A 20,394-nucleotide genomic window follows, 5' to 3' on the forward strand; every position below is an offset into this window, starting at 1 on the left:
TCCTTGGAGGGAAGGGAAAGATGGGAAACAGAGAGAGAGAGAGAGAGAGAGAGAGAGAAGACAGGGTAGGATGGCCCAAAATAACTGAGTTATGTTAGAGAACAGCTCTTGCCCTCCTGCTGCTAACGGCAGCAACAAACACAACACATGTAACATACAGAATTATACACTTCAATGGTGGTGTTCACTTGCAGATCCCGTTGTGTGTTAAACTGTGTGATTAATTAAGCTTCAAAACATCCCTAGCCAGTAGGTACGATTACCATTTTACACATGGGAATACTCAGGTGAAGTGATTTGCCTAAGGTCACAAAGGGAGTCAGCAGCAACAGACCCCAGCCCCTAGGGTGGGACCCACACTCTGCCCGGGGCTGGGAACAGGCCCCAAGAGCCCTGGCTCCAGCCCCCTGCTCTGGGCACGGCACGTGAGCTGTCCAGCTTCCGGAAATGTCAGGGCCAGGGAACTCCAACTCCCAGCAGGCTTTGCCACGAAGGCCGAACGAAGCCGCCTATTGGCCAGTGTCTCTGAGTTGGCGGCTGGTGATTGGCGGGCGGCGCGCGAGGCCCGCGGAGCGGCATGGCGAAGCGGTGGTGTCGGCTGCGTGGGGAGGCCTGGGCCGCCTGCCTGGGGCTCTGCGGGGCGGCGCTGGCCCTGCTGGCCGTGCTGCTGGTGCGGGCCTACGTCCTCCGCCCCCCGCCCCCCGCCCGACCCGCGGCTCTGGGGGCGGCGAGCCGCGCTGGGCTTCGAGCTCAGCGCCCGCGACAGACAGGAGCTGAAGGAGGCGCTGAGAGGTGAAGGGGCTGGGACCCCTCAGAGCCCCATCCCCGGGGGAGCCCCCCGGCCCCCAGGCACCCTCCAGGCCAACCCCCGCCCCTGGGACTCCCGGCCCCCGGCTAACTTCCACCCCGGGGGGACCCCCAGCCAACCCCCCGGGACTCCCCAGTCCCCTCAGACTGCCCTTCTGATCTCCAGGGGAACTGCCCCCGACTAAACCCTCCGGGGGTCCCCACCCCCAGACTAATTCTCCCACCAAACAACCCCTCACCCCCCGATTAGCCCCCCACCACCCCCACCAGGGATTCCCCAAACCAACACTGCTCCCGAGAACTTCTGCTGCCAGACTAAATCTTTCCACACACACACACACACACACACACACACACACACCCCCAACCAGGCTAACCCCCTGGGGCCAAGCCGCCATTCCCGGCAGGCTCCCACCAGCAGAACCAACTCCACCCCTCGACAAATCCTGGACCCTGTAATCCCATCCCAAATACCCCCACTCCCCCCATCCCTGATGATCCGCCCTGATGACGGACCTTTTTCAGCCCCTGCCCCTTCGTGGCTAAGTCTCCCGCCCGGACCAGCACGCCATCTCTGCTGAGGAGTGCACCCCCTTGGTTCCCTAAAGTTACATTCCTTAACTGCCCCACCTTTGGCCACCAAAACTCCATCATGACTCTCCCCCAAGCAACTTCTACTAGGCTGCCTCCCCCCATTTCCTCTGGGGCTAAGACAACATCCTAGGGCCCTCTTGAGATTGAGTGCTCTGAAACCCCCCTCCACTCAGGACTCATCCTCCACCTGAATTCTCCAGGGCCTGAGCCTGCCCTGAAGACACTAAGCCCCCAGAAATCCCTTAAGTACTGATGCCTCCTCATCAGCTACTAATGCCATCCATTTACCGAAACCCCCAGGGCACTGACCTCTCTAGTCTGGTGTCCTTGGCAGAATTTCCTCAGTGGGCACTTCTCTCCCATGTGTACCATGCACCCTCAGGCACAGACAGAAACTGCTTGAGCATTAGCGCTCTCTCAACTGACAACACCTTCTCTTTCCCCCCCCCCCCCCCCCCCCCCCCCCCCGGTGTCTTCTTCCCATTGTGTCACTTTACTTTTAAGCATCTATTCAGCCCCTTATTGCTTGCTTACACATTGGCCTGCTCCCCTCCCAGCACCACTTCTCAGACACTGGCACATGCCCAAGGAAACAGCTAACCCATCCTCAAGCTCTGACACCCCTCCACTGACTGCCCTCCAGCAACTGAGGCAGCTGACACCACCCTGAAACTGACAACCTCCCTTTATCCCCATAAGGCACTTCACTTGTGTATTACATCCCTCCCTACCCTGCTTCCATGACACTGCAGAAAGTACATGCTATGGGTGATAGGGAAGAAAGAAAAACTGCAGAAGAAAAAGATTGAAAATCATTTCTTTTTTAAAAAAAAAAAGAGGATTTATTTCTTCTGCTGACAAATGAAAGAAGGGAATAATATTGTTTTAATAGCTCCTCTGTATAAGTCATTGCTTGTTATCAGTTAAGATTCTTTAGCACTGCATGATGCAATGGCTGTCTCAAAATACCTGGTATATTTACATTTGCAGCCATATACTTTGACCCCACTAGATATCCTAAGCAAAACCTGGAGATGTGTCTTGGAGATAGTGGAGGACACATACACCTGAGTCTCATCTGTGTATTGGTAACACCTGACTCTGACAATCTTGCTGAGTGGTCCAATGTAGATATTAATGAAAAAGGAAGAGAGGATATTGAGGGATTCCACAACCAGGGGCCTGGATGTCTCAGAGTGGCATAGCTGTTTTAGTTTATAAAGCACTTTTGATTAAAGATGATCTGTAAATGCAAGGTGCTAGTGTTGTTGTTGGTTGGCCCATTCCTCATCCCTTGTTCATAAACATATTAAGTCTATAGAAGAGGGATGATAAGAAGTAGGTGAATCCATGAGGCTGCACCATATTTGCAGTGGATGGCAGGGAAAAACTTGTCCAGAAAGCTGTATAAATGTTTTAGAATCTGCCAAATGATTGTAGTGCAAAGATGAAACCGGGCAATAAATGAATTATTATGCTTTCCCACAGCAGATATTCTTGTCTTAACTGGAACCAGAATTTCACACACCTGCAGCCTTTGTTTCCTCCCACTGACAGTCTTCTCCAATACCTCATCCCTCTTACATACAAAACACAGTTTGTCTGCATTCTGCAATTGTACATCTTCAGATGTCCCTTTGCCACACTAAATAAATTAGTGCCCCCTCTTCCTTTCTCGCTCAAATCTTGTACCTCTGCCTTGCAGACATCCTGTCATACAGCTAGTGGGGTATATGGATTACATTAGGAGTGGCAGCTAGTAGAAAACCAGACACAGGCATCAAACAATAGTTACAACTATTAAAATAGAGGAAAAGCTCTTCTGTATTTAGTTGATGGAATTATTACCTAGCAGGTGGAAATGTTTTTTTTTAATTAGAAACCAAAAAAATCCTCTTTAGAGAGACCTTTGATGAAGTAGATGGGAGCAGGAGCAGGCCCATAGTGGGGCATAATGAGCCATCATGGAGCAGCAGCGTCTGAGGTAAAGGATGATTCAGTTAACACCACTGTTCCCATATAAATCTGATGAGGCGACTCACATTTTCCACTCAGCAAGATCCTGTGAGGTGCTAAGCATTTAGTGAGAGTTGAGTGTACTCAGGCTTGAGCCCAAAGTAATGTTTTTCATTAGGAAGCTTATTGAAAAAGATGGTGCAATTATATTTCAATTCCCATCTAGTAATATAGTTGCATTTAATCCTAAAATGTTATGTTGACAAGGAATCAATCTTCACAATCCAGTGAAATGCAGCTGCTTCCAGAGTGGAAAGCAGTAGCATTTTTAACAATGCACAGCAACAAGACACAACAATTTAGAACAAGTAATAAAGAAGAACATTCTATATGAAACTGCACAGGCATTAATAGGGTAGCCAGAATGTACTTAATGAGGTTAAAATGTGGTCAGTTCTTTGAGGATAATACTACCTCTACCCTTCTGTCTTGGGATCTGTAAAGTCTACAAAATACTCAGGATCTTAGTTTTCCTACCTATTCAAATTACAGTTAAAAGGACTGTCAGACCGATTGTCATCATTGCCAAAAATCCTCTACTTCATATTTTCATTTAAGGTGCCATCAAAATCCAAACAGTTTCCTTCTCTCCAGAGGACCAAAATACAACAGCCTTGGCAGAATTTGGGAATTATATTAAAAAAGGTACAGAATTTACATTCCTACATATTTTTAATAAAAGGGCAGGAGGTTGGCAACAAGTTGAGAAGAAGGTTTAGATTCTGAATATAATGGAATAGTACTGTATTTGGTGTAGCACTTTTTATCTTGATTTTTCTCAAAAGGGGACTGGATTACCATAAGGGCCAAAATGGGACCTGCAGTTCAACTGTGGTGTATTTCCACTGATGGTAGAAACTGAGCATAGACAGGGCATAGGTGTTTTTTTTTACTTCCATGTCATAACCCTGCTCTGAAGACAGTTAGACAACCTTGTGATAAAAAAGCCTAAACCTGTCTGAGCCCTGTCTGTAGGTTCCATCGTCCAATACAGCTGCAGTGGTGGTGAATTACAGATCCTGTTTTTGCCAAGGAAGACAAGGCTCTAGTGATAGTTTCCATTGCAGATTGGGACAGTTTGGTAAAGCTGTTTGAGAGAAGCTTGCACATTTGCTGCCTGCAACGTATCAAGCTTTGTAGTCTTATTGCCACGCGTGTTAAAATTCACTATAGACTCTGCTTCCCTTAAAGTCCGTGGCAAAATTCCACTAACAGGTTCGTGTCATATTCCCAATAATTTTGGTGGTGGAATAGAAAAGATCTTGCTGATTTTTCTCCTTTGTATATTTCTCTCTTCTTTTGAATTTATTTTTAAACAGTTTTTCCTGCTGTATTTTCTACCAAGTTCATTCAACATGAGATCATCGGGGGATACAGCCATCTCTTCACTGTCCAGGGTTCTGACCCCCAGCTCATGCCCTACATGCTGCTTGCTCACATGGATGTAGTCCCAGCTTCCCAAGAGGGGTGGCATGTCCCTCCTTTCTCGGCTAAGGAACTTGATGGTTTCATCTATGGACGAGGAACAGTGGACAACAAAAATTCTGCTATAGTATGTCTTCTCCGTCACCTCATTTCAGAGCGATGAAAAACTCTAAGGAATGTTTTTGTTCAGAGTCTGATGGGTAAATAATTAACAGTCCCATAGTTTTGTGATTTGAGAACTTCTGTTTTGGAACTAGTTAGCTATTGAGAATGGCGGTAATAATCCCATAAACAACTAAATCAAAATTAACCATTGCAATGTATGAGGCAAAATGGATGCGGCAAGACAGCAGAAATACAAACTAACCACTGCTGATCAGACAATGACCACAGTTTAGGAAGAAAAAAAAATAGACGAGACTGGAAAAACACAAGTGTTAACAGATTACAAAATTCATCCCCACTGTTCTTATTTTTCTTTGTTCTTCCTTAGTAATGTTTTTGTATAAAAAGTTAATCCTCATTAAAGTAATGGGTTTGCTACAACTAGCGAGAGCCATACCATATGCAATCTAGATGCAATAAAAAGGCTCAATTAAGTGGGGGTTTTTCAGGCATAGAGACCCCGATCATGCTCCCTTTGAAGTCAGTTGGAGTTTGCCTTGGCCTCCAGTAGGAGTAGGATCAAGCCTATTCTATTTTATATATTTATTCTGATATTATGTGACACACTGAGTCCTGAGGATTCTTAAGTCTCTTGGATTGTGTTTGCAAAAGAATATGATTATCATCAACTAGGTGGAGTGAAAAGAAACCCTGAAATAGTTAAAAGAATGAAGCCTGCTTGAGGACTGTGAAAGTACTGGATTTCCTTTACATCTTCATGTTCTTCGCCATATGAAGTAGCTCTTCTTTGCAACCTCAGCGAGCAAAAGGACACAGTGACTAACATGCTGCCTCTATTCCACAGGGTATTCTGCAAGCTCTAGAATTCCTGCTGAGAAGAGACTACAGACCTCGCAGATCTTTCTATATTGGCATTGGACATGATGAAGAGGTATTTCTCTCAGTCTGTCTCTCTCTCGTTTCCTCCTATAAGAGCAGCTTGATTCTTGGATAGCCAGTTGCCTGCATTGTCCTTATACTTGACTAAATCAACTTTCTAAGGATTATTTACCATGAAACCCCCTGATGATCACTGTTGCATTGACAAATCACTCTTTAGAGCATTGCAGTCATAGGTATAAATTGACAGTTCAGCTCTCAGTGACCTGGGCATCAGGGTTTTACTCAGTGGAGAGAGAGGAAAAGGGTAAATCTGTACTATTCTTTGGTATGGCTTTTCTATGGCTGTCAGACGTAAAAAGTACAGTGCATGAGTGAAATGTGAAAATCCAGGTTAAGATGTATTTGATTGTTCCAGGTGAACAGTGTTATCTAACAGAGTCTTCATTAATGACATAGAGTTAGAAATAGAGAATGATAGGGTAGCAGAATTGCCCATTCTCATAAAGACAAGAAGGGCATTCAGTGAAATTGAAAGATAAGAAATGATCAAATTAAATACCTTTTTAAACAATGCCTAATTAAGCTGTAGAGCTCATTGCTGTGGGGTAGCATTGAGGCTTCTCATGAATAATGAGAACATCTTCAATTATATTAGACTGGATGTAAACTCTCTTGCTTCAGAACATAAGCAACCACTAATTGACAGGGGTTAGAAAGAAACTTCATCCCATGGACAGGTTATTTCTTAATTGCTCACTCTGTGGTTTCTTGCGCCTTTCTCATGTAGCACTGGTCACTGTCAGAGTCAGGATACTGTACTAGATGGACTGCTTGTGCGATTCAATATGGCAATTCCTCTGACTTGGACTCTCGTAGGTATCTGGTCATAAGGGAGCAATGAAGATTGCAGCTCTGCTGAAAACTAGAGGAGTGAAGCTTTCGTTCCTGCTAGATGAGGGAAGCGTTATCTTAGATGGGTTCTTGGTGGGAATAAAGAATCCAGTAGCAGTGTAAGTAAGGAAAGAAGAGAATTTAACACAATGGGCTTGATCCCTGGCTTTATGGGTAAGTGTGAGAGACTCTGCTAGTTTGGACTAATGCAGCGGTGTCCATAATACAAAATAAAGGCCCTCTATGGCGTCTTCAAATGTGGCCTGCAGCTGCTCTTTTCTTCCTTGGTGAAGACACAGCCGATGAACTACAGGGTTTTATTGCTGGTGACTTGATTGCAGTTTCTGTTCATCTCAGTGAAAATATAAATACAAGCGAATGTTTGGGTTGTGTGCATATTTAATAATTAAGTACATTTACATACTTACATACATTTGTGTGTGGCTCTTAAGCTCCTGTCAGATTTTCATTGCAGCCCTCGGTATTGCAAAGATTAGGCATCCTTAGCTAATGCATAGAGCACTTGGCTGGGAAACCCACCCTTAGGTTTTCATCCCACCAGTCACTGTATCACCCTCTTGTTATACCTCTTTGTTTACTTGAGTAGGTGAGTTTGGCTAGGTTACAGCTGAGTCACAGTGCTAAGGATGGAGATGCCCATATTTATACGTAGCTGTCTCCTAGGCTGTCATTTATAGCTCCCCAGGGATTTTATGTTTTTTTTCTTTAGATAAAAATTTAGTAACTTTGATGTGTAGTTGAGGTTTTGACAACAGAACCTGAGGCTGGTTCACCATTGTGGCAATCAGTGTGTCAGCCCCCTGACTGCTATTTGCTGGTTGTGCACATGGCAGGATGGGGCATGCAGTCAATGCTATTTCTCTTTGGAAAGCTTAGATAGCAACCCTGATTTACCTGTGAAGTGTTTATGTAACAAAAGTTTGTCTTTGGCATGCAGCTTGTAAGCTTGATTCATACCTTTTCTGAGGGAATGCAAAGGTGACCCTTTATCTTGAGTAGGAAAGAATGAGGAAATGGGCTATCTGTTGAGTTATGAATTCTGTCCCTTTCCCTCTGTGGTAGACAATCCTCTGAAGACCTGGTGGTTAATTTAGGAAGCCCTGTGATGAGTCAGTCTCATTTATCTGTTGTTCTAAAAAGCAGGGAAAAGACAACCAGGCGCTAATGAGATTTGGAATTGTGATATAAAGAACTTGGTGACAAAACAAATGTGATAAGCATGGGCACTATCAGACACTGTTGGTAGAAGGGTCAGATCTGACTGCGTATAGGTGTTTCAGTTTTACAATCTATTTCCTTCTTCAAAGCTGCAATTTAGTCTTTGTGGGAAGCATTCTGGTTTTCATGCAGAACTGTAGTGAAAAAGAGACCCCCATAATCTTCGTGTTGGCTGTGGGAGCATATAAAATGGACAAGTGCATGGGCCAGTCTCCCAGTGGAAAATATAATACCTATATATTGAAATATGAATGCAGTTTAGCTTTAATAAGACAGCAATTGGCTCTTGACATCAAACAAGAATTAAAATGCTCTCATTTAAGCTTTTAAAAACACTGCATAGGATAAGTATTTCCTATTGTCAACCTCCACAGAGGTGTTTGTAATCATTCATTCATTTTAATTACCATGAAACGCTCTTGTTATACTTAAATGACATTTGTTTTTAAGACACTTGGTCTGTCAACAATACTGCAGCCGTGGTGCAAAATGTAAGCAAAGAGCCGTCCGACTGCACTTACTTTCAGTCTCTGAGCAGAGCTGTCACAAGCAGGGTACTGCAGCTGTACCAGAGCAAGTGTGTTAGTTGTGTGATGTGAAATCTGGAGAAAGAGCTAAGACCTCAGTGCTCCTACCACTCAGGTGTGGCTTTAAATGCTTTTTGTTGCTGCTGCTGCTGCTGTTATGCTTATTTTTTAAAACCAAATAAAAATACTCTATCAGCTCCCTCTGTCTACAGTCTGTAGAGGCTGAAGAACTCCGGTTATGTAATATTTGGAATTGGCTTGATGAAGTTATTTCTTGTTCATCAGAATAGCTATCACAGAGAAGGGTTCAATTACAGCGAACTTCAGTGTGGAAAAAGAGCAAGGTCATTCCTCTGTCCCTCCTAAGGAGACGAGTATCGGTATTCTTGCAGCGGCATTGTCCAGGTGAGAGTTTACCTGGCTGTGTAACAGACCTAAGCTTGTCATGCAAAATCTCCTTAAACAGATTCGACCTCAGCGCTATATATTGTACCTCTCTGTGTATGTTTAAAACTGAAGCTTATGGCTCATATAAGTGTGCAGATATGCAACCCCTGGCAGAGGGGTTGTGGTCAGGGGAAGAGGGCATGGCTGGAGCACCTCTGCATTCCAGCTATTCACACTTCCTGGAATGGTCCCTAGGAACCCTAAAAAGCCAGGCATAAATTAGATCATCATCAGGGCTATTCAGACTTACGCCAGGGGCCTAAATGTCACTCAGTAGCCCTAGAATTTGGATATCCGCAAAGGTGACAGGAATCTATTTTTTGTTCCGTCCTTTTGTCTGTTGCCAGAATTTCTCTCCAAGAATCTTTTGTGACTGTATCTGCTGCCTACAGGTGAATCTATGCAAGCAAATAAACATGATGTGGTATCAAAATGTTATATCCTGTAGGCTGTGGTACAAGGTAGTGCTCCTGCTTCTCAGTCTCCCTATCCCAATGGATAAAGAATAGATTGATGGGGGCAAGGGTGTTGTTTTATAGAAGTGCCTGAAATAAAGAGAGACTTGCTATCGTTTTGGCCTACCATTTTTATAGATTTCCACATCTCCCTTACTGTCCCTTCCTTCCCATTGGGAGCCAGCCTTGGCTATCTCTTCATCCTCCCCAAAATATCATCTTTGGATGAGACAGGAATGCTCTGAAATCCGTGGTGAAGTTGTTCTCCTTGATTTGTGAACTGAGAGAGATATGGCTACATTTCAAGCTCTTGGTCAAATCTATGAATCAAAATGCAACCTGTTTTCTGCAATAATGTAGAATGAGGAGGTTTTTTTTCAAATGCTCATTTGCTTGTTGTAGGTTGGAGCAGAATCCCATGCCCAATCTGTTTGGCCGTGAACCAGAAATCATGATTCTTGAGCACTTGGCTTCAGAGGTAAGTATTCAACTGTAGCTTCATTCTCAAGTTTCACATCATTGATATTAATAAATTAAAAGTAGCCCCAGACGTAAATTACCTAGGGGGGTTTCCTAATCTCTGTTAAACTCATTTAACTCAGAAAGGAGAATTCAAAGCTTAAGTGCAATAGTTCTCCCTCTGCAGCATCCCTCTCATACTGTACATAGATGGATCCCTTAGCCCTGTGTTCTGCACTGAGTCGTGACATCACTTCAGTCTCCAAAGCTGGAATTTTGATAATTGGTGTATCTTTGTTTTCTCTTACCACTTAGTTCCGTTTTCCTCTCAATCTCGTCATGACCAACCTGTGGCTGTTCTCGCCCATCGTCAGCAGGTAAAGGGAACACATCCCCTCTTCACACTCCCAGCCTCTGCCCCCATGAAATATGGGAACCAATGTCCATTTAGAAACTTTAGTCCTCTAGCTTTCTTGCCAATAAGCCTGATCTTCCCTGGAAATCAGCCATCCTATTTCTCAGTTTATCAGACTATAAAGCATTTACCTTGCTTTAATTAATAATTGAAACATACTGTAGCTGCTCTGCTAATGCATAGGTTGGTCTAATCAATTTAATTCTCACTTTTGTCATTTATATCTTTTATAAATACAAAACTCCTTTTAAAAACTTATTTTCATGCAGAATTTTCGAGCAGAAGCCCTCCACTAATGCCTTGATTCGGACCACCACAGCAATCACCATGTTTAATGCAGGAATCAAGGTAGCTTCATGTGTGCGTTTGATTTTTCCTCCACGTAGCATGAGGAGAACGCTTGTATTATTTAGAATGGTGGTTCCCACATACTACTAGATGTACCACAATGAATGGTTGGTTTTCTAGTCTCCTCCTACACTTAATTTTAAACTCAGCCTCTATACTGGGCCTTCATGCTTTGCCAACCTCACTCCATCTGAAAGTATAGCCCAGTTCACACCTTAGGGTTTACAATAGAAAATTGTTGCACTGATGACAATATTTGTTATCCAGTTCTTTCTAAACTGGTGCTGAAAATGGTTTAAGTGCTAATGTAGACAGGATAAAAAACATTTTCAACCCTGTTACACAGAGTGTGATTGAGACTTTGGACCACCCATTGTCAGCAACAGGACAACTTCCTACTATAGCTGGGACCTTTGTCCCATGGTCACAAGACTGATATCCCTAAATCCACAATGGGTTAGAGCAAGCACAGCAGAGTGAGAGGCAGCAGGTTCTGGCTGGTACAGTCAAGGTCTTAACCTGATAAACTGCACGGTTGAGAATTGCAGCTCTGGAACACCAATGAGAAAATTGAAAGGTGGATAAGGAACTGGTTAAAGGGGAGACTACAATGAGTCATACTGAAAGGTGAGCTGTCAGGCTGGAAGGAGGTTACTAGTGGAGTTCCTCAGGGATCGGTTTTGGGACCAATCTTATTTAATCTTTTTATTACTGACCTTGGCACAAAAAGTGGGAATGTGCTAATAAAGTTTGCGGATGACACAAAGCTGGGAGGTATTACTAACACAGAGAAGGACCAGGATATCATACAGGAAGATCTGGATGACCTTGTAAACTGGAGTAATAGTAATAGGATGAAATGTAATAGTGAAAAGTGCAAGGTCATGCATTTGGGGATTAATAACAAGAATTTTGGTTATAAATTGGGGACACATCAGTTGGAAGTAACAGCGGAGGAGAAGGACCTTGGAGTATTGGTTGATCACAGGATGACTATGAGCTGCCAATGTGATATGGCTGTTAAAAAAGCTAATAAGGTTTTAGGATGCATTAGGCGAGGTATTTCCAGTAGAGATAAGGAGGTGTTAGTACCATTATACAAGGCACTGGTGAGACCTCATCTGGAATACTGTGTGCAGTTCTGGTCTCCCATGTTTAAGAAGGATGAATTCAAACTGGAACAGGTACAGAGAAGGGCTACTAGAATGATCCTAGGAATGGAACACCTGTCTTATGAAAGGAGACTGAAAGAGCTTGGCTTGTTCAGTCTACCAAAAGAAGGCTGAGGGGAGATATGATTGCTCTCTATAAATATGTCAGAGGGATAAATATCAGGGAGGGAGTGGAATTATTTAAGCTTAGTACCAATGTGGACACAAGAACAAATGGATATAAACTGGACACTAGGAAGTTTAGACTTGAAATTAGATGAAGGTTTCTAACCATTAGAGGAGTGAAGTTCTGGAACAGCCTTCCAAGGAGAGTAGTGGGGGCAAAAGATATATCTGGCTTCAAGACTAAGCTTGATAAGTTTATGGAGGGGATGGTATGATGGGAGAGCCTAATTCTGGCAATTAATTGATCTTTGATTATTAGCAGGTAAATATGCCCAATGGTCTGTGATGGGATGTTAGATGGGGTGGGATCTGAGTTGTTACAGAGAATTCTTTCCTGGGTGCTGGCTGGTGAGTCTTGCCCACATGTTCAGGGTTTAACTGATCGCCATATTTGGGGTCGGGAAGGAATTTTCCTCCAGGGCAGATTGGCAGAGGCCCTGGAGGTTTTTCGCCTTCCTCTGCAGAGTGGGGCACGGGTCACTTGCTGGAGGATTCTCTGCACCTTGAGGTCTTTAAACCACGATTTGAGGACTTCAGTAACTCGGACATAGGTTAGGGGTTTGTTACAGGAGTGGGTGGGTGAGATTCTGTGGCCTGCGTTATGCAGGAGGTCAGACTAGATGACCATAATGGTCCCTTCTGACCTTAAGTCTATGTCTATGAGAGCAATTAATAGTTTGGGCCTACTTCGTGCATTCCTCAAAGGAAATCTTTACTGAAAAGGATCACTTGTCTAGAAAACAAGATGTAATAGGTAAACAGTGACACTGAGTGGTGAGAAGAGAAATAACATGTTGCTTGCTTTTTTACTGTGTGTTCAAAGACTGTGTAACTTGCATACTTAACAAAGTATAAAATATATTTTGTAGAAAACAGGAATTCCATATCTGTACTTATGCTGTTAAGTGACGTACATGGGTCATGCCTGGTGTCCTTTGGGGAAATGGACTCAGCTATAAAGGAGGATTTTTTAGAAGAGTGACATCAGATAAAATGAAGTTATTATTTAAAAAAAAAAAAAAAAAAACATGCCAAACCCTTCCTCACATAGAGAAAAAATTCTAAATGAAAAGTGCCTAATCCTTATATAACTACCTGTGTTGTAAAGACTAATGTTTACAGAGATCAAATGGTGGAAGGTTTGGGCATTTATTTCAATGGGAGCTGGTTGGGGCCTTATATCCTGAGCCCTGGAATTGCATGAGCAGTAGTTAAAACTTTTTGATAGCAGTGCATATCAGGATGATGTAATATTACAGTGGCAGTTCTGTGATTGGCCTTTGACTCTGCTTATGGCTTTCTCTATATTGTTTGAGCCTCTTTTTTCCCCTAGTCCAATGTCATCCCACCTTCCGCAAAAGCAACTGTGAATTTTCGGATCCACCCATCACAAAAGGTTGAAGAGGTAATGTCTGCATGTTACATTTGGTCACCTATTTTTTTTCATCATGACATTTGTCCCTGACATGTCATTTACTTAACTTTCCTGTACCTTTGAAATAGACAGTTGTTGATTGGTCTGGAGATTGCAAGCTTTCCTCTTTATTGTGGATCTTGCCTCTGCCATCTCCAGACTGCGCAGTTGTAATACACTCTACCTAGGGTTCCCATAGATGACCCCTCAGCAGCTTCATATAGTGCAAAATTGCTTGCCTGCGTTTTGCAGATGACAGATGTGAGCATGTAATATCTGTGCTGGCTTCCTTTATGCTTCCAGGTGCAAGTCAAGCTATTGGTTGTCTTCTGAAAATCTCTGAGTGTAATGGCATCTGGCCAGCTGAGAATACCTTATCCCCCGTTGCAGCAGGTCTTTTCCATCAGAAAGCTCTCATTGGCTGTCCCCAAGTTTAGAGTCTAGGGGAAGGGAGTGTTCTGCAACTTGCAGTCTGCCAGAGCCAAATTTATCCAAGGTTTTTTTCCTTTTGAGCAGATAGCATACGATGCACGTGTCCACTGTGTCTTTTTCTTTATTTGGGCTTGTAACCAGGGGAGATTGTCTCTTTGGGCCTGTTGGTTGCTTTAATGTTTGTTATATGTGCCAGATATCACAGTGATGAATGCAGTATAAATGAGAGAGACCCTCAGTGGCTTGTTTTACAGGACTCTTTTTGAAGACTCACTTTGGATTCTAAACACTACCTTCTAAATATGGAGGAGAACAGGAGACAGCACGGATTTTGAGGGACACCCTCTATGAAATATAGACTTGCAGCAATGTTAAGCAGCCTTTGGGGTTCATTCTTCTTCAGAATAACCCATAGACAAGTGGCTCCCACACTTCATTGGTTCACATACCCCCGCCTTAAAAAAATTGTGAAGTGAATTGATGAAACATCGAGCTCACATGGTACCAGTGGTGATCCATGGTTTGGGAATCTTGCCATGGACCATACATGCTTATGTAATAGTATTAAGGCTTATCTTCTATCAGTTGCAGCCACTAGACGGTGACCTGATCTCTCACACTTGAGTAGGTCTGACATAGCCCATTATCTATGAATAATATCAAACCCCTCTCTCTGGACAATCATGCCGAAAGCTTATTTTGTATTCCATTCACTTGACTGATCCAGCTACACAGTGGTGTCCTTTTGTGCTGAAGGGGTTAAGGAAGGCCTTTTGAGGCACTGACCCATAAATGATTGCCTTGGAAGTACTTCGACCTTTAATGCCAGGAGCGCATTGTGTAAGAGGAAAACAGACTTCCACCATGAGGCCACTACATGGCCCCTGTCCTGATTGTATGTCTTCATTTGGAGCCATAGCTGGCAATTGATTTACAAGGCAAGCCTTGAAACTGGCACCTGCACAGACATCCACAAGGAAAACTCTCATTCCCTTTGCTTATTTGTTCCTCTGGCTGTGTTCATAGGTGCTAGAGATAGTCAAAAACACTATTGCTGATGACAGAGTAAAGATACATCTACAGGAAGCCTTTGACCCACTCCCTGTCAGCCCCTGGGATAATCATGTCTTTGGAGTCCAGATTATCCAAAGAACCCTACTGGATGTTTTCCCCGATGTCAGCAACGTAGCTCCAGGTAAGAGCAAACACATGATGATTATTGTTTCCTCTTATACTTCCACATTCCTGTCCCTCCCCCTGCCCCCCAGTTGCTTTGTTTCCATTTCTGTGTATCCCTCCACCCCAGCTGTTAACGACTGGAAACTGCTGTTGTTCCCTTTTCTGTTAGGTTCCATCTCTCTGCTTTAAAGTAAAAGAGAGCGAGCGAGTGTGTGGGTGGGTGGTGAGTTATGGTGGAAATAGAAAAAAGCAAACAGGAAACTGGCAGAAACAATGAACTTCGAATTGAGTCTCCCTGCAAAACATACCAGGGAATCTCTTCAGGGATGTAAGGAGTGGCAGGGGAGGTCTTCTCGTTTTAGCTCTTCAGTTTGCACTTCCATGACTGACAAAACCCTCTTTCTTCATCTGTGCTGTACCTGACTATCTAAAGCCCTTATCATGCCAGCTGTTCCACGCTACACAGTTTATGGGATAGGGACTTAAGCTTGAAATTGACACACAGAAAAATAAGAGCCTGATCCTGACAGATGCTCCCATTGAAACCAACGAGGTGTGGTGCTCAGCTCCTCTCGTTGCTGAAAGAGTTCCCGCATTCTTTATTTCCTGTGCTGATGTGGGAACAATAATTTGTTTTCAAAAGGAGTTTGTTTTCAAAGTGTAGAAATGCAACATCAGCCGAGCCTTTTTCCTTGAAGGCTAATTGGTTTCACTTGTGCTGAGACAACCTGACCTGTGGGTTTGTTTTCCAGGTATTTGTATTGGAAACACAGACAGCCGGCACTTCACTAATCTCACAGCTGCCATTTATCGATTTAACCCACTAGTATTTAAACCGGACGATTTACCCAGGTATTATATTCTGCTTGTGTGGGGAATGCTCTAGGGACTATTGTCAAAGCAAATTCATAGATTCATAGATTCATAGATTCATAGATTATAGGACTGGAAGGGACCTCGAGAGGTCATCGAGTCCAGTCCCCTGCCCGCATGGCAGGACCAAATACTGTCTAGACCATCCCTGATAGACATTTATCTAACCTACTCTTAAATATCTCCAGAGACGGAGATTCCACAACCTCCCTAGGCAATTTGTTCCAGTGTTTAACCACCCTGACAGTTAGGAACTTTTTCCTAATGTCCAACCTAGACCTCCCTTGCTGCAGTTTAAACCCATTGTTTCTGGTTCTATCCTTAGAGGCTAAGGTGAACAAGTTCTCTCCCTCCTCCTTATGACACCCTATTAGATACCTGAAAACTGCTATCATGTCCCCTCTCAGTCTTCTCTTTTCCAAACTAAACAAACCCAGTTCTTTCAGCCTTCCTTCATAGGTCATGTTCTCAAGACCTTTAATCATTCTTGTTGCTCTTCTTTGGACCCTTTCCAATTTCTCCACATCTTTTTTAAAATGCGGCGCCCAGAACTGGACACAATACTCCAGCTGAGGCCTAACCAGAGCAGAGTAGAGCGGAAGAAGGACTTCTCGTGTCTTGCTCACAACACACCTGTTAATACATCCCAGAATCATGTTTGCTTTTTTTGCAACAGCATCACACTGTTGACTCATATTTAGCTTGTGGTCCACTATAACCCCTAGATCCCTTTCTGCCGTACTCCTTCCTAGACAGTCTTTTCCCATTCTGTATGTGTGAAATTGATTTTTCCTTCCTAAGTGGAGCACTTTGCATTTGTCTTTGTTAAACTTCATCCTGTTTACCTCAGCCCATTTCTCCAATTTGTCCAGATCATTTTGAATTATGACCCTGTCCTCCAAAGTAGTTGCAATCCCTCCCAGTTTGGTATCATCCGCAAACTTAATAAGCGTACTTTCTATGCCAATATCTAAGTCGTTGATGAAGATATTGAACAGAGCCGGTCCCAAAACAGACCCCTGCGGAACCCCACTCGTTACGCCTTTCCAGCAGGATTGGGAACCATTAATAACAACTCTCTGAGTACGGTTATCCAGCCAGTTATGCACCCACCTTATAGTAGCCCCATCTAATTTGTATTTGCCTAGTTTATCGATAAGAATATCATGCGAGACCGTATCAAATGCCTTACTAAAGTCTAGGTATACCACATCCACCGCTTCACCCTTATCCACAAGGCTCGTTATCCTATCAAAGAAAGCTATCAGATTGGTTTGACATGATTTGTTCTTCACAAATCCATGCTGGCTGTTCCCTATCACCTTACCACCTTCCAAGTGTTTGCAGATGATTTCCTTAATTACTTGCTCCATTATCTTCCCTGGCACAGAAGTTAAACTAACTGGTCTGTAGTTACCTGGGTTGTTTTTATTTCCCTTTTTATAGATGGGCACTATATTTGCCCTTTTCCAGTCTTCTGGAATCTCTCCTGTCTCCCATGACTTTCCAAAGATAATAGCTAGAGGCTCAGATACCTCCTCTATTAGCTCCTTGAGTATTCTAGGATGCATTTCATCAGGCCCGGGTGACTTGCAGGCATCTAACTTTTCTAAGTGATTTTTAACTTGTTCTTTTTTTATTTTATCCGCTAAACCTACCCCCTTCCCATTAGCATTCACTATGTTAGGCATTCCTTCAGACTTCTCGGTGAAGACCGAAACAAAGAAGTCATTAAGCATCTCTGCCATTTCCAAGTTTCCTGTTACTGTTTCTCCCTCTTCACTAAGCAGTGGGCCTACCCTGTCTTTGGTCTTCCTCTTGCTTCTAATGTATTGATAAAAAGTCTTCTTGTTTCCTTTTATTCCCGTAGCTAGTTTGAGCTCATTTTGTGCCTTTGCCTTTCTAATCTTGCCCCTGCATTCCTGTGTTGTTTGCCTATATTCATCCTTTGTAATCTGTCCTAGTTTCCATTTTTTATATGACTCCTTTTTATTTTTTAGATCGTGCAAGATCTCGTGGTTAAGCCAAGGTGGTCTTTTGCCACATTTTCTATCTTTCCTAACCAGCGGAATAGCTTGCTTTTGGGCCCTTAATAGCGTCCCTTTGAAAAACTGCCAACTCTCCTCAGTTGTTTTTCCCCTCAGTCTTGATTCCCATGGGACCTTACCCATCAGCTCTCTGAGCTTCCCAAAATCTGCCTTCCTGAAATCCATTGTCTCTATTTTGCTGTTCTCCCTTCTACCCTTCCTTAGAATTGCAAACTCTATGATTTCATGATCACTTTCACCCAGGCTGCCTTCTACTTTCACATTCTCAACGAGTTCCTCCCTATTTGTTAAAATCAAGTCTAGAACAGCTTCCCCCCTAGTAGCTTTTTCAACCTTCTGAAATAAAAAGTTGTCTCCAATGCAGTCCAAGAATTTGTTGGATAGTCTGTGCCCGGTTGTGTTATTTTCCCAACATATATCCGGATAGTTGAAGTCCCCCATCACCACCAAATCTTGGGCTTTGGATGATTTTGTTAGTTGCTTGAAAAAAGCCTCATCCACCTCTTCCACCTGGTTAGGTGGCCTGTAGTAGACTCCTAGCATGACATCTCCCTTGTTTTTTGCCCCTTTAAGCCTAACCCAGAGACTCTCAACACTTCCGTCTCCTATGTCCATCTCTACCTCAGTCCAAGTGTGTACATTTTTAATATATAAGGCAACACCTCCTCCCTTTTTCCCCTGTCTATCCTTCCTGAGCAAGCTGTACCCATCCACACCAACATTCCAATCATGTGTATTATCCCACCAAGTTTCAGTGATGCCAACAATGTCATAGTTGTATTTATTTATTAGCACTTCCAGTTCTTCCTGCTTATTCCCCATACTTCTCGCATTTGTATATAGGCATCTAAGATACTGGTTTGATCTTTCCTCCCAGTTTTGTCCTGACTCTCCTTTCTCTCTGCCAATATAGCCCACACTCCCTCTCGTTTCCGACCCATCTCCCCGGTCTCCATGTTCCCCACTTACCTGTGGGCTTTGCTCACCTGTCCCCGTCGAACCTAGTTTAAAGCCCTCCTCATGGCCTAGAGCATGTGCTGGCCTAGAGAATGAAACCCAACTTTGTATACCGTGGTGTGGCAGTATGGGTGCCTCAGAATCACAAAAGCCACCCATTTCCTGCGGAGTCCCGCTGCATACATAATGGGTGAGAACTGCTATGGGAGAGAGTTAGCCCCTGTTCTTCTCTGTTTAAAATGTAGACAGGACCTGGTTCAAACATTCCTTCCAGTGGGACAGCTGAACTTGCAGGGTTGGCTGGATCACAAATACAATTCTGGGTTCTGAAAGGTTTGGTTCTAGTGTGAAGCCCTTATTTAATATGCATGTCCACATGCCGGCGCAAACGTGATACTGCCAGTCGATTAACCCTTTAAAGCTGGGAGTTATGTGAATACAAAAGTATTGACCATGCTAGGAGTTGGTTCACTTGCTAGCGCATCAATTTTATCTTCCATGCGAGTGGAACTGAAATAGGAGCAGAGTGTTCAGGTAGCTGTTCTGCACTCTGACCTAAAGGGCCTGTGGTATGTTAATGCAGGGACCGACAGTGCCTGCTATACTTCCACTTTCCTGCCCTGTCTACCCACTCCATGGTCTTACCCACTGTGCTCTGGCCTTAGAATCAGTAAGCCACTTGTGCTGCCCTCGGGAAAAGATCTTGCTTGGAGTCCATTGTTCTGTAGATTTTTTTTATTTGTCTCACACTGTTTCCTACTTAAGTCCTGACATTCCCGAGCCTTTATAAAGAGAACTGGGGAATCAGCAGTCTGGACTGGGTTTGCTGTTCCCATGTAGGTGGCTCATGCATATTGTAATGAAAAATATTCTTCTCACTTTAACAGAGTCCATGGCTTGAATGAGAGGATCTCAATTGAGGGCTATGAGAAACAAGTGGAGTTTCTCTACCAGCTGATTCAGAACTCTGATATCAACAAGCTCCCAGAGCCTCATGCAAACTCCCATGAGCTGTTGAGCAAAAGAAATGGGGAGAGGAGCAGCTATTGAGGTGACTCATGGGATGGCAGTGACTTGGGGTATACAAAACAGCTACTTATTGACATTGCACTGTGTTCTGGAACTAGGTTATTGTGGATGGTAATTTGCATAGAGATGAAAAGCAATGAGGCTGCTGTCAGCAGATACAAAGCCTGCCAAAAAGTAAAGGGAAACTTGAAATGGCAGAAGAGAATTGGAGCAATGGAAAAAGCCTCTGATCTTCACACCAACTCATCTCCCTACCTTCACCTGCAGCCATTAGATACATGCTAATATTAAAGGGAAATGCTATGGGATGGAGCTTGGGGGAGGGAATGTTAAGGAGACACAGAACAAGCACAACATGGAAAAACTGTGGAAATGGCCAGAAAATAAAGATTTATTTTCTGGAAAAATCCATCTCCTTTCATAACCCCACTCCTTTACTGTACCACAAAATTCACCCCAGTGGAAAGAGTCAGTGCAAGGCTTAGGCACCACCC

General features: G+C 43.6%; 1 protein-coding gene across 1 annotated transcript; it reads left to right on the top strand.

The window, feature by feature from the left end:
• Nucleotides 1–577: 577 nt before the first annotated feature.
• LOC128836425 (N-fatty-acyl-amino acid synthase/hydrolase PM20D1-like) lies at nucleotides 578–20,394 on the top strand. Its single transcript, XM_054026697.1, is given in 14 exon segments — nucleotides 578–688; nucleotides 690–792; nucleotides 3,976–4,062; nucleotides 4,737–4,969; nucleotides 5,813–5,899; nucleotides 6,727–6,860; nucleotides 8,793–8,912; nucleotides 9,812–9,887; nucleotides 10,184–10,245; nucleotides 10,553–10,631; nucleotides 13,302–13,373; nucleotides 14,841–15,009; nucleotides 15,746–15,845; nucleotides 19,759–20,394. Coding segments are annotated over 14 exon segments (1,596 nt in total). The 3' UTR covers nucleotides 19,922–20,394.

Source organism: Malaclemys terrapin, chromosome 4 (assembly GCF_027887155.1).
Source record: "Malaclemys terrapin pileata isolate rMalTer1 chromosome 4, rMalTer1.hap1, whole genome shotgun sequence".
Lineage (NCBI taxonomy): Eukaryota > Metazoa > Chordata > Testudines > Emydidae > Malaclemys > Malaclemys terrapin.